The 12,688-nt window shown below is 39.1% G+C and overlaps 1 protein-coding gene across 14 annotated transcripts in view; it reads left to right on the forward strand.

Moving 5' to 3' along the window:
• Window positions 1-12,688, forward strand: part of PIAS2 (protein inhibitor of activated STAT 2) — a 93,050-nt gene that overhangs the window by 36,242 nt on the left and 44,120 nt on the right. For all 14 annotated transcript variants that reach the window (XM_049697876.1, XM_049697877.1, XM_033421355.2 and 11 more), the window contains 2 exons: window positions 5,073-5,123; window positions 5,254-5,344. In XM_049697876.1, coding sequence (XP_049553833.1) covers window positions 5,073-5,123; window positions 5,254-5,344 — 142 coding nt within the window. The remainder of the gene's footprint in view (window positions 1-5,072; window positions 5,124-5,253; window positions 5,345-12,688) is intronic.

Here is a 12,688-nt window from a genome sequence, read left to right on the forward strand (position 1 = left end):
ATAGCACCACTCCTTCCATTGGGTACCATTGCCTCTGTAATCATGCTCTCTCAGTTTCTTACACTGACATCTCTTGCATGTTCCCGAAATCAGCGTGTGATTCTCTTCTCACTGCTCTGTGATAGTATCCGTGGATGTGCTTTTTTTTTTTTTTTTATTAACTGGCTTCAAAGAGATTTTTGCTTAGTATATATTTCAGTTTATTGCCTATTTCATTAATGGCATGGGATCTGCCTGGACAGGCCTCTTTGTATTATCCCATACTTCATCTACCACATCCCCTCAGTTTGCTACACTCTGTTGATCCTTCTTTTATGTCTCTTTCAAGATTTCAAACTTGAATTAACTCTACCTTTGAGGGAGTTAGCATGGTCTTTAGAGTAGTATCAATTGGAATGTGAATTCTGGCTCAATCATTTAAGTCTGTCAGCCCCTAGGTAAGTTCCTAAAGCCTATTGAATCTTATTTACCCAGTGTGTAAAATTGGAAAAATAATCACCACCTCACTCAATGGTTGGGGGTTGAATGCCATTACTGGCTCTACCTCTGCTTATCCTGGTGAGTAGCATCACCATCTATCCAGTTGCCCCATTCCGAAACCTGGGTACCATCCTAGGTCCCCTTATCCTACCTGTATCTAGTCAGTCACTGAGTCCTATCAGTTATTATCCCTAAATATCATTCAGTGATATTTATGTTTAAATAACTTTCAAGCCCTCATCTTTTGCCTATACAATTGTAATGACCTCCTAACTCTCCCAGCTGACCAAGTGATCTTTCTAAAGCCCATTCAGTTTTTTCTTTCTTGTGCTTAAAAACCTTATGAAGTCCATACTCCATTGCTTGACAATTCTCTTCAACATCCTACTCTACTCATCTTCTTTTTTTAAAATTTAATTTTTTAAATTGAAGTATAGTTGATTTACAGTATTGCATCAATTTCAGGGGGAGGTGCAGCTAAGTTATTCAGATATATATGTATCTTTTTTTTTTTTTTTTTTTTTGCGGTACGCGGGCCTCTCACTGTTGTGGCCTCTCCCTTTGCGGAGCACAGGCTCCGGACGCACAGGCTCAGCGGCCATGGCTCACGGGCCCAGCCGCTCCGCGGCACATGGGATCTTCCCAGACCGGGGCACGAACCCGTGTCCCCTGCATCGGCAGACGGACTCTCAACCACTGCGCCACCAGGGAAGCCCTATATGTATCTTTTATAGATTCTTTTCCATTATAGGTTGTTACAAGATATTGAATATAGTTCCATGTGCTGTACTGTAAATCCTTATTATCTATTTTATATATATGGTGGTATCTTTTAATCCCATACTCTTAATTTATCCCTACCCCTAGCCCTCTTTCCCTTTTGAAAACCGTAAGTCTGTTTTCTGTGTCTGTGAGTTTGTTTTCTGTTTTGTAAATAAGTTCATTTGTGTTATTTTTTTTAGATTCCACATATAAGTGGTATATAATATTTGTCTTTCTCTGTCTGACTTACTTCACTTAGTATGATAATCTCTTGGTCCACCCATGTTGCTAAAAATGACAATATTTTATTCTTTTTATGGCTGAGTAATACTCCATTGTGTTTGTGTGTGTGTGTGTGTGTGTCTGTGTGTATCTGTATCTTCTTTATCCATTCATCTGTTGATGGACACTTAGGTTGCTTCCATGTCTTGACTATTGTAGTGCTGCTGTGAACGTTGGGGTGCATGTATCTTTTTGAATTAAGAGTGTTTGTCTCCTGGATATATGCCTGGGAGTGGGATTGCTGGATCATATGGTAACTAGTTTTTAAGGGAACCTCCACACTGTACTCCATAGTGGCTGCACCAATTTGCATTCCCACCAACAGTGTAGCAGGGTTCCTTTTCCTCCACACCTTCTCCAGCATTTATTATTTGTAGACTTTTTGATGATAGCCCTTCTGACTCATGTGAGGTGATACCTCATTGTAGTTTTGACTTACATTTCTCTGATGATTAACAATGTTGTTGGCCATCTGCATTTCCTTTTTGGAAAAAAGTCTGTTCGGTTCTGTTCATTTTTTAATCGGGTTTTTTTTTATGTTGAGTTGTATGAGCTGTTTATAAATGTTGGATATTGATTCCTTATCAGTCATATCATCTGCAAATATTTTCTGCCATTCCGTACATTGTCTTTTTGTTTTGTGGATGGTTTACTTTGCTTTGTAAAAGCTTTTATATTTGATTAGGTCCCATTTGTTTATTTTTCCTTCCTTTTCCACCTTAAGGAAGTTTTCAGCTGTTATGTCTTCAAATATGTTCTCAGGCCCTTTCTCTTTCTCTTCTCCTTTTGGGGGCCCCTATAATGTGAATTATTAGTGATTTTTGATGTCCCAGAGGTTTCTTAAACTATCCTCATTTCTCTTCATTCTTTTTTCTTTTTTCTGTTCAGTGGCAGTGATTTCTGCTACTGTCTTCCAGCCCACTGATCCATTCCTCTGTATCATTTAGTCTGTTGTTGATTCCTTCTAGTATATTTTTCATTTCAGTTATTATATTCTTCATCTCTGGTTGTTCACTATATTTTCTAACTCTGTTAAAAACTTCTAACTTCTCACCCTGTGCATCCATTCTTCTCCCAAATTCTTCGATCATCTTGCAATCATTACTCTTTCTTGGGTAGATTGCCTATCTCTGCTTCACGTAGTTTTTCTTCTGGAGTTTTATCTCGTTCCTTCATCTGGAAAATGTTCCTCTGCCATCTCATTTTGTCTAAGTTGCTCTTTGTATTTTTATGTATGTGGTAGGTTAGTTTTGTTTCTCGACTTTGCAGAAGTGGCCTCTGTAGGATCTACTAAACTTTTTTTAATCATCTCATCTCCTGTCACTCTTCTTTAGCAGCCTGTACTCTAGCTAGACTTTCATAGCTGTGCATCTTTGCATATACTCTTCCTCCTTACTCTGTTTGGCAAACCTGAGTCATGTTTTAAGGGCCAGTTCAAGTCTTCCCTCTTCTGTGATGCCTTTTCACATTTCCCCAAATTCATCATTTGTCTCTCTCTGTACTACTCCTATGTACTTATTTTCTATTAAAGCATTTATTTGACTACTTGGTTTCACTAAGAAGTTTGTAAATTCAACATCTCTTACTCATTTTTATATTCTCAGAGCCTGTCACAGTGCCTGGCATATAGTAAATGCCTTTATAGCTGATAAATGAGTTCAACATGTGCAAGTTCCTAGAGCAGTGACTGGCAGAAAATGAATGTCAGAAGATGCTTAGTCATTACTCGTCACATTTGTGAAGATCTGTAACACATTGCATTTCCCAGTTTATGTTAATTTCCCTTACTGGAATAAAGTATAAATCCTTAGTGAACCATTCAAAACCCTTTATAACATTCTCCCATTTATCTTTCTAGGTTCATCTTTTGTCTTTTCTCTTTTTGAAAATTATGTTCCCAACCTAACAAGTTTCTGCCATGTATCTCTGGTTGATACTCACCTTTCCTTCTGTTGAGAATCACCCTACTAGTGAAGACACTGTTACTGATGGAAGTGTGTCTCTCTACGTGGAAATAGAACCACTGCTGTACAAACCCTGTTTTCTAATTTGTTTGGACTGATTGGGGTAACTGCCTTGAACTTTCAAGACAAAATTGAATTTCCCTCTTTTCTGTAACACTTATTTTTCATAATGTACTGTAACACTTACCACATATTATTTTAGTTGTATATATTTGTTACTTACTAGCATATGAGACCTTTGAGAGCAAATATTATGTCTTATTTGTCTTTGATGCTCCAGCACCCAGACTTTGCAGTGTTTCTTGATTTTAATGAGCAGAATGATATGAGTTACTCTCAAGAGGTCAGTGTTGTCTAGGATATTTTGAATAGGCATTTGAGAAATGTGGAAGCTACTACTGGCAAGAGAAACAGTTAACAATAATAGCAGCCAGCTGCTCACACTTGTTGAGCACTTCTTATATCCAGGCACTTCACATGTAGTATTAACACGTTTGTCACAACAACTTCATGAAGTAGATGTAGTAATTTTCCATCTTTAACAGATGTAACTGAGGCACAGAAAGGTTAGGTAATTTGCCCAGGGTCATACAGTTTGGGACTATGGAACTCAGGCTGATCACTACTGTGCTTTACTGCCTTCCAGTGAACATAGAGAATTGGAAGCAGTAAGAAGCAAGTTGGAACAAGATGGAGGGCTATATGTACTCTCAAGACAGGACTAATCTCTAATGATCTTCTCTCTGACGCAGTCCAGGATTTATGATAATGGCTAAGGAGAAGATTTCTTAAACTGTAAAGTGAATACATGTCACTTTGGGAATCTTACTAAAATTCAGATTCTAATTCTGTAGTTTTGGAGTGGAGCCTGAGATTCTGCGTTTCTAACTAAGAAGCTCCCAAGCAGTTACAATGCTGCTTCATTGTGGACTCCATTTTGAGTGGCAAGTGTTTAGGAGGTTCCATCCCCAGAGATATTTCACATGGGACTCTGTTAGGTTCTCATCTAGAAATTTTAAGAGATTCTGTTTCCTTATTCGGGTACATAGTTATGAAGTTGCTGTGGTATAGAGGTTCTGAGGCTCTAGACACCAGTTCTCTAGCCTAGTTCTTTATTAGAATCACCTGAGGAGTTGTAAAAACTACTAATGCTCAGACTGTGCTTCAGAAGCAATAAGAATATCTGATGAGTGGGCCTGTGTATTCAAACAAAATTTGCAAGTGATTAGAATGCTCGGCCAAGGCTTCAGAACCACTGTAAGTAAACAATTAATTTATTAAACGCTTTTAGAACCATGCTCCTTTTCCTGTAACCAAGTCTGTTGTCTGTTGAAATAAAAATTGTATTGCGAAAGTTCCCATGAATTGAAAATACTTTAAAATTGCCATAAAGACAAGACTAAATGTTAAGCAAATGAGGGCTTTCATAACTACAGTTTTAATTAAGCCTTGTGCTATTGGTAAGGTAGTGTTCATTTTTTAAGGACTAAGAGTAAAAATACCAATAATGCTTTTTTCTGTTGAGAATGTTTCTGTGAATTCTAGTTGTGTTTTCTTAACCCAATTTTTTTCTCTTTCCAACAGGGATTTTTTGCCAGGTGGTAGGAGAGATTATACAGTCCAAGTTCAGTTGAGGTGAGTTTGAAATTTTCTTGTTACTTTAATTTTATACTTGTAACTATATGTATATAGTCCTGAATTTGTAAATACATAAGCATGTTTGAGTACACTATTTAAGAGTATTTCTTTTTTTTCTTTAATGCAGACTTTGCCTGGCAGAGACGAGTTGCCCTCAAGAAGATAACTATCCCAATAGTCTCTGTATAAAAGTAAATGGGAAGCTGTTTCCTTTGCCTGTAAGTTGCTTTTTATTCACAGGCTTTTGTATGTAAGTTTATTATAAATACTAACAAGGCCTAGAAATAGTGATCACTTAGTACCAATGAACAGTCCCAGCATTAAATACTGTTTTCCACTAGAGAGATTCATGGCTCCTTGGGGAAGTGGCTGATTCCAGGTTTGGGGGAGATGGAAAAGATGAGCTTGAAGCATCTTGTGCCCGGTAGCGAGGAAGCTGTGAAAGACTCTTCAGATCATATCAAATGGCATAGTAGCAGGGCAGGACCTGCATATGTAGGGCAGCATGTTGTAGTGGATGTCTGAATGAGCTGGGCCTCAGCCATGGATGAGATGATGAAAGTTAGAGGCTGCTGAGAGCGACTGGACATGGAGATTAAGGATTCTGAGCTTGAGCCTTGATGGTGCACACTTGGGGGATGGATGCAGTGATATTTGATTGACAACCTATTGTTTAAGCAGTGAAGTAGTATATGGGCTTCAGCACCTGGGAGATACACACACACACTCTCTCTCTCAGTGTGTATAGCCTGCTTCTGACCTGTTAGATAGCTCCAGACTCTTCAAATCCTGTTAGTCAAATCTTAATATAACAATTAATTGTTGAACAGCACTATGTATCTGTCTCCACTGAGGTTTGGACTAAGTTACTAATTTGGTACAGCTGTGTGGAAGTAAAGCCTTAATCACAATAGTAGTAGAGCATGGCCTGTTTTTCAAGCCCTACAGAGTGGATATGTATCTTAACTGAAGAAGTGTTGTGAGAACAGTGATTCCACCATTATGTTAAGCTGCCATTTCAGTAAAGCAGATACCATGTGACTGTTGAGATAGAGATGGGGCAGCTGTTTAGCATCCCTGCTGGGCACAAGACTTGTCTCTGGAATAAGTATATGCGCAACAGCTGTGAGCAGGCTGTACCAGGGCCAAGTGGTTGTAGTTGAAGCCCAAAGTGAAGATGGTCAATGGCCAAGGCTGACCCTGCCAGTCAAAGATGTGACTTCTTGGTTGTCACGAGTCTCATTTCTCTCATGCGTAGCCTGTGGGTTTAGAGACCTGAGAAATAACGTGTTTCATGCATTTTATAGGGCTTGAGCAATACTGCACGACTGCCTACTCTTTCTGAAAGATGTCTGTGAGGCTGAAATCATGAAAGAGAGTTTTCTGGGGATGAAAGGGGAAATTTCAGAGGCTGAGCAGTTATGGTGGGGAGGAATGCTTACATGGCCTTGTGCATGTTCAAACCCCAGTGGGACATTTTGTCTCTTGGGTTTCTGGCCATAAGCAACAACAGATCTCAGGAGCTGTCTTTTATCTGGATGGATCATATAACGATCTAAACCAAGGGAAGAAGCAGCCTTACTTGGAGCTGAAGGATGCCACTGGGTGGCCAGATGTGTAGCAAAGGGAACCTGGGGTTTTGGAATGATAGCACATTTTCCATTGCTTTTCATATCCAATTTTCTTTGTCGATGATGGGCTAAGATTTCTTTTGACCTTTGACTTTTATTGCTATTTAACTCTCTCATTCTCCTTAGAAATATCTAATTATGATGATCTTCTTGCTGTCTATAGACCCACCTTGAAGATCTATCCAGTATTATATGTGCCAGTGCTGGGGGGTCGTGTCTGAAATGTGTGAGGCTCTACCTAAACTCTGGCATTGCTTCAGAAAATATGACAGTGACAGATGTGTATACACACGTTCCACACAATCTTCCAGGTGGACCAGTATTTTTGCTATAATATTTTCATCTATGAGATCTGCAGCACCACTATGGATAGCTCTGAATTTGTCATTCTTCCAGGACTTTTGAGAGAGAAGAAATTAGGCAGTTGAGCACTTCCTCTGGGACATTGTTACTCAGTCACTGCTGCTTTCTTACCAAAAGCACTACCTAACCGTTGAGTACTTATACTAGGCTGTTTGTGAACACATCAGCTACTACGTGAAACACCCTTTGTCTGATGAGTCTTGCACTCACCTCTGGAGCCAGAGTCCTGCAGTGGCTCCAGGAGCACTTGTGAGGGAGGTGAAGAAAGGTGAGCATTAGGACAAAGGATTTCAAAACAGATTTCACAAACAGAAGGCAATGGGGTGATGATGGGGGCAAGGGTGAGCTTGCCTGACCCTAATAGGACCATCCCAAAGACCAGATGCCAGTCTTTCCCAGGTTTTTCGTCTTCAGCCCTGTGAACTCCTGTGGAACAGTTGACATAAATTTACATGCAACTGATGAAAAACTGCTGAGACCTCCCCTTGATCCACAATTGCTGTTGTTTGGGATAATGTAATATGGAGCCTTTACTAGCATGAAGCAGATTTATGAGAATCATGTGAGTGTACTGCTGCCTGAGAAGAAGAAGTGTGCTCTTCACCACCATGGAGATCTTCAGGGACTTTGTTCCAATTGTAAGAAGCATCAACAGGCCACAAAGAAATTCGACATGTGGTCCTTGCCCATGATCCTGGTTTATCATAAAACAGATCCTGGAGGAGTAAGTCATGGGATTTCCCATTAGAGCTCTGAATAAATTCGAATTTGTGTCTGGGAACAAGTGTCTACGTGTATGACCTTATTGTAGTATGCAGTCATTATGGATCCATGATGAACAAAGAGTAAACTGAATGGGAAATGGTGTTACCTTGATAACAGCAATGTGTCCCTGGATTCTTAAGGGTCAAATAGTGATGAAAGCAGTTTATGTGCTGTTTTACCCACATCAAGATGCTGAGTTTTAAAAGACATCTTTATCCCTTGATTTTTCCAGTCCCTTGATACAGAGATGACAGTAAGCAGTTCATAGCAGGACTTGTAGAACGATAAGTGCAGAGTGGACAGACACAAGTGAAACTGCCTCTGATAATCTTCCCCACACCTTCACCTTTTACTCAAGCACTGCAAGCATACACACTGACAGCCAAATGAGAAAATTACATGCTTTTAAGGGTAGAAGAGAGAAAAATTCTTTGCTTGGAGAGTTATTTTGAGAGGCTGAATTATTTTTCCTTTTAAACAGATTTTGAGAAATTTATGTAAACCTGTGGAGCTGTAAGATTGGGGTGTGGAGGTGGGTTGACATGGGGTAGTATTTCTTGGAAAGATTCCAAAGAGTGGAGAGAATGTGTGCTTACAGTTCAGCTGAAAAAGATCTCCTAAGTATTTCCTCTCGGTGTAGCAGGAGACTTATTAGTACTAGTGCCATTATCTCAGTGTATTCTCTGAGTTTGTGGATTTCTTTTTGCTGATATATTATTTTTTTCCTGCATATATTAGTTACACCGACCGTCTGCCTCACAGTAAATCTGGCCTGAAGTAAAGTCAATATATTCTTCTTTTGAAACACGCACACACACCAATTTGAAGAGATTCCCTTGGCCTAAGATGGGATAATATTGGCATCTAAAAAAATAATATTTAAGTGGACTCAAAATTATCAAATATATAAATGAGTTTATAATTATGCTAAAATAAACCTTTGGAGGTTACATCAACTCACTACTCTAAAAACTGGTTAAGGGAGAGAATCATTGATTTCAGAGTAACAAATGTTTCTGTGATCAAGTTCTTTATGGAAAGATTTCAATGAATATAAGCAAAAGGAAGAATGGATTTAAAAACTTTTTTTGTAATCCGTAATCATATAATGGATCTTGGTAACCATCGTCAATGGATACTAAAACCATTAGGTCAAAGCTGGATGCGGAACTTTATAGTGGAAGGATCAGGCCTACATCAGGTGAACTGATCAACCTTTACATCACTGAAAATGGGGCAAACAGACATTCTGTGCCTCATGATGTGGTACAATAGGAAGAACATAACATTCCTTATGTAGTTTTTGTGCCTGAAAATTTGAACCTGAGTTTGGTCAAGCCTGTACAACTAATTACCAGCTTAAAACATGGGAGTATCATACTTTCATACTGTGAGGAAGCAGTCTGTCTAATACAGAAGAGGAGGTCATTCTTCAGGTCAGAAGCCCTGGGGTCTCCAACGACAGCATTGGAAAAGGAGTAGACTTGGAGGCAGGGGGTGGGAGAGAATAAAAATTATTCTTTAATATAGAATAAAGGAGACTTCAGAAACAACTGAGCACACTGTGAGGGTCAAGTTTGGATTCCGATTCAAACTGTAAAACGACATCATATATACCAAACTATGTATGGATAAAGTAATGTGTCTGGGATACCTTATATAATAATCTGAGATGGGGGTAAAGACTGCTTATAAGTAAATTATTGAATTGGATGATAGGTATATGGGAATTTGTTATACTTTTTTCCCTATTTTTCTATAGGTTTGAAAGTTTCAGTAATAAAAAGATAAAAGACATCTCTGAGGCGGTTGAGAAATTGGAATATAAAGTAGATATTAGATAATTTTTTTAAGTTATGGTTAAATTAAGATCGTGATACTGTTTTGTGTTTTTTTAAGGTCTTTTAAAAATGCATATAAAAGTATGGGTCAAATGGCATGTCTAGAACTTGCATTTAAATACTTGGGCAAAAATAAATGTGTGTATGTGTGGGGTATGTATTTTGGGAGGGGGGTATGTATTTTGGGGTGGGCTCGGGTTGGGCCAGAGGCAAATGAAACAAGTTTGGCAACATGTTGGTTATTGAAGTGGTTTGGTGGGTACTTTACTGTTCTTTCTACTCTTGTGTATGTTTGAAAATTTTTATAATACAAAGTAAAATAGTAAATATGTTGGTAGTATTAAAGTAGTAATGGTAATTAGAAAATTAGGGGGAAAATGTTAAAGGAGCAACACTGTCATCTTTTGTCAGAATTACAAGTAGATGAGATGTTGTCAGAGCATGGAACAGAAAAGGTTCTTTAGGTATATCTTTTATTGAAGTGTTAGGTTGAGACTGATGAAAAAATCTTTCAGTGGCTCTCCAGCAGCCTTTATTTAGAACGCTTTAGATTTACTCCAAAGGTCTCCTGTCAGATGAACTTAATTTTATTTTTGCTTTAGATATGGAAAATTGTTAGAAATATGTGAAGGCTCAGCTTTTACGGTTGACCCTTGAACAACATGGGTTTGAACTGCTCGGGTCCAAATATTGCGTTATTTTCAGTAGTGAGTACTAAAGTATTGTATGTGCCTCAGGTACAGAGGAACTGAATATTCGGAGGGCTGACTGTAAGTTATACTTGGATTTTCAACTGTGTGGTGGGTGAGTGCCCGAGCCCCCGAGTTGTTTAAGGGTCAACTGTATATCCTGTTCTCAATAATCAGGTAACTGATGGTTGACTGGAGGTGATACTGTTGGTCAGAGGGAGAATATAAGTACACAGATAACTCAGAATTACCAATGAAATTAAACTAGTCATGTGGGGGTAGAGAATAGATTTAAAATGTTTCGGTGAATAATACTAGTACCATATTTGGTTTTGCATTTACTAACACCTCATTCTTATATGCTCGTTTATTCTCTTCCCTTCTATTGCTCTCTTCTGTCAAATTAACTAACAACGTTGTTGCTGGGTTTCTCAAATTCCAATTTACAGAGTTTACTGTCTAACTAGTTCATGAGTTTTTATCATTTTGGCACACCCTGTGCCATTATTTTTATTTGGTTAACATACTAGTGGACATACCAGAAGACAGACTAGTCTTTCAGGCCCCAAACAGGCCAAACAAAGGTTTCATTCACAATTACCCAGATATTGGTGTTGATATTTCTTGTGTGTGTTGCTCATTGAACCAATTTCCTAGTCTTTATAAGAGGACTTTCTTATGAGTTTGCTTCTTTGTTTTATTTCACTTGAACAACTTTAGATGGGCATAATCCTCCTTTACACACGCACACACACAATTTCCCTTTTCCATAGTGTAACGAAAGTTATTTACGTTCTTCTCTTTGTCTTCTATTCCTCTGCTCAGACAGTTCTCAATGATTTTCAAAGTCTTGTTGCACATTGTAGATTACACGTTATCATGGGAATTCACACTTAATAGTTACTATCCGGGCTTCCCTGGTGGCGCAGTGGTTGAGAGTCTGCCTGCCGATGCATGGGACACGGGTTCGTGCCCCGGTCTGGGAAGATCCCATGTGCCGCGGAGCGACTGGGCCCGTGAGCCATGGCTGCTGAGCCTGCGCGTCCAGAGCCTGTGCTCCGCAACAGGAGAGGCCACAACGGTGAGAGGCCCGCGTACCGCAAAAAAAAAAAAAAAAAATTACTATCCTACCTCCTACAAGGCAGCGAAAGGTGTTCCCTAGTGTGAAAGACTGTTTACCTGGGCTCTGCCGTGTGATGCCACCAAAACTGTATCTCATTGTTACCAAGGTGCATATTTTTGACATCTTTAAAATCTAGAGGTGTCTTAACAGTTTCTGATGATCAGGTGGCAGCTGTAATATATTGTTGTTGCCTGCACTTGTACAACCCTGATGTTATTATTCCCATGGCATGACTGGTTAACTGCCCTTTATCGGTTTTTCAGTCAACAAATGACTTGGGAACATTTTGAGGAAGGTTCGTGAATCCTGGCTGTTATTTGAAATTTTTGTTCTCTTAATATCCAGGGTGTGTCAGCATTAACACTTGTAGTTAGTCTAAGGGTGTCAGTGACTTGCAAGGAAATCTGAGAGATATTTGTGGAGTAGAATATAATTTTAAGAAGTTTTTTTTTTTTTTTTTGCGGTACGCGGGCCTCTCACTGCTGTGGTCTCTCCCGTTGCGGAGCACAGGCTCCGGACGCGCAGGCTCAGTGGCCATGGCTCACGGGCCCAGCCGCTCCGCGGCATGTGGGATCTTCCCGGACCAGGGCACGAACCCGTGTCCCCTGCACCGGCAGGCGGACTCTCAACCACTGCGCCACCAGGGAAGCCCTTAAGAATTATTTTTATCTTGAGCTCTTGGTGGCATATAGGAGAGTATCATGTGGAAAACATGCATTGATGACAGTGAGAAAACGATTCAAGAGATTCTTCTGTATATCCTAAAGGAATGTTAGCCAGTTCATTTTGCTTATGTTTTCTTGATATGTATGCAGGAAAAAAAAGTACATTAGGTTGTATCATTAACTTACTGTTTTTTCCTTCTCAGTGGTACATAAATTGCATCATTGGCATCTTAGATTCAATGAAATATGGTGTGTGCTTTTCAATATGTAGATGTTTTCGCAGCTAAGAAATTTTAATTTTCTAAAAACTGTATTGGTTTTGAAAATCAGAAACTGAAAACCTGTGGTAATTGAGAATTGGATGTACTGTGAAATCAAAAGTGAGACTGTTTACTATTTAAAACAAATGCTTAATTACGAGAAAAAATAGAAAAATATATAAGTAGCGATTTTATTATAGCTGTCAAGCTAATTCAGTGCCAATT

Source organism: Orcinus orca, chromosome 15 (genome assembly GCF_937001465.1).
Source record: "Orcinus orca chromosome 15, mOrcOrc1.1, whole genome shotgun sequence".
Lineage (NCBI taxonomy): Eukaryota > Metazoa > Chordata > Mammalia > Artiodactyla > Delphinidae > Orcinus > Orcinus orca.